Source organism: Chaetura pelagica, unplaced genomic scaffold (assembly GCF_000747805.2).
Source record: "Chaetura pelagica isolate M959 unplaced genomic scaffold, ChaPel_1.0 scaffold962, whole genome shotgun sequence".
Classification (NCBI taxonomy): Eukaryota; Metazoa; Chordata; class Aves; order Apodiformes; family Apodidae; genus Chaetura; species Chaetura pelagica.
Window position 1 is genome coordinate 195169 of NW_009952479.1, and position 1474 is coordinate 196642.

Below are 1474 nucleotides of genomic sequence, written 5' to 3' on the forward strand. Positions count from 1 at the left end.
GTATTTCCTTATATTTAACCAAAATAAAAGTTCCATTCCTGACTCTTCCTTTCCAAAAAAGCCAATATTTAGTAACATGAAGCAAAATCTACCAAGTTTCAACTTTCCCCATCAATCTCTGTGACTAATGTATTTTTCCCCATCTGTAAGGCACACCAGAGCAACCCCAGCTCCCAGTCACCAGTGGTGCTACACCACGTTGCTCCAGCTGATACTGCAAACTGGCAAATACCCAGAAAGCTCTTCACAAAGCACATGGCACAACACAACTTCATGGAGCAGTAATTCCCTCTTCTTGCTGCTCATTGCTCTTTGTGCCATATTTAGTACCCACTGGCTGTTAAGTAAGAAGGTGGTCACTACTGTTTCTTCTTACAACACCAAATTCAGCTTCAAAATGCATCAGTATTCCCAGCAATTGTTTATTGGTCTGTATGCTAACCAAGCCTCCAATATAGAAGCAGAGAATGAAGAGACACCCTCTTGCACCTCCTCCCCTCCCCTTCTGCCTTGCTCTTTCAGATTACCAGTGAATGGTCATTCAATTATGAAAAATAATACATGTGAAGTATGAGAAAAGCAGCTCAATGAATCCACCAAATAAAACAGGAGCATATCTAATAAAAATGTGAGTCATACCATAACAATGTGGCAGTTGAATGCACCTTTCAGCCACAAACAGCATCTCTCCATCTCCTAAGACTCCCTTCTAAATCAGTTACCCTTGATAGACACTAAATAGCTTAACTCAAGGGAAAGCAAAATACATTCAGGTCACACTGGAGTCACTCAAAGGGTGCTGCATGAGATCTGTGTAGCTGCACACTGCACAGCCACAAACCATGGCAGAGCAGGAGGCACAGAAGTCTTCAAAAGAACAGACAATTCTATTGTGCTGGGAGGCTCTTCTGTGCTCTGGAAGGAGAACCAGCCACCAGGTTTATTGTCCTCAGGCAGTATCTCTAGGTACTTTGAACAATGGCTTTTTGGAGTTCATAGACATTTTAAGCATAAACTGAATAGTAAGAACTTAATAACCAGTCACTGACATAAGTGAGGCAGCAATGCCAAGGCCACAGGGAGCCTCACTGCGTGCCCAGGACAAAGCTGTGGTGCCACTCTGCCAAGTAGAGGAAGCAAAGGGCAGTCACTGGGTGCTCAGTGTTTTGCACATGAGCTTCAATGCATCTGAGAGAAGACCCTCCTGCCCCACCAGGGGTGAGGGACAATTCATTGAGTCCCAAAGAACTCCAAGAATACCCAGCAAGCAAATAGCTGTCAGCAGGAAAAAAGAACCAAACACACATCTGCAAACATATTTCAAACCCTGAAAACCCCATTTTTGTCTCCCCACACACTTTGCCACAGCAGGGAAAAGGATCCAGCTGCCCAGCACTGCTTCCCCAGGACGCACCTTATTGAAGACCCAGATCTCCCCATTTACTGTGGGCCTGGGGACGCCATGTCCATTGTA

At 44.8% G+C, this 1474-nt stretch overlaps 1 protein-coding gene across 1 annotated transcript in view; it reads right to left on the reverse strand.

Moving 5' to 3' along the window:
- Window positions 1–1474, reverse strand: part of RPTOR (regulatory associated protein of MTOR, complex 1) — a 123569-nt gene that overhangs the window by 89580 nt on the left and 32515 nt on the right. Inside the window, exon 5 of the mRNA XM_010008657.1 lies at window positions 1415–1474. This exon is cut by the window's right edge and continues 7 nt beyond it. Coding sequence (XP_010006959.1) covers window positions 1415–1474 — 60 coding nt within the window. The remainder of the gene's footprint in view (window positions 1–1414) is intronic.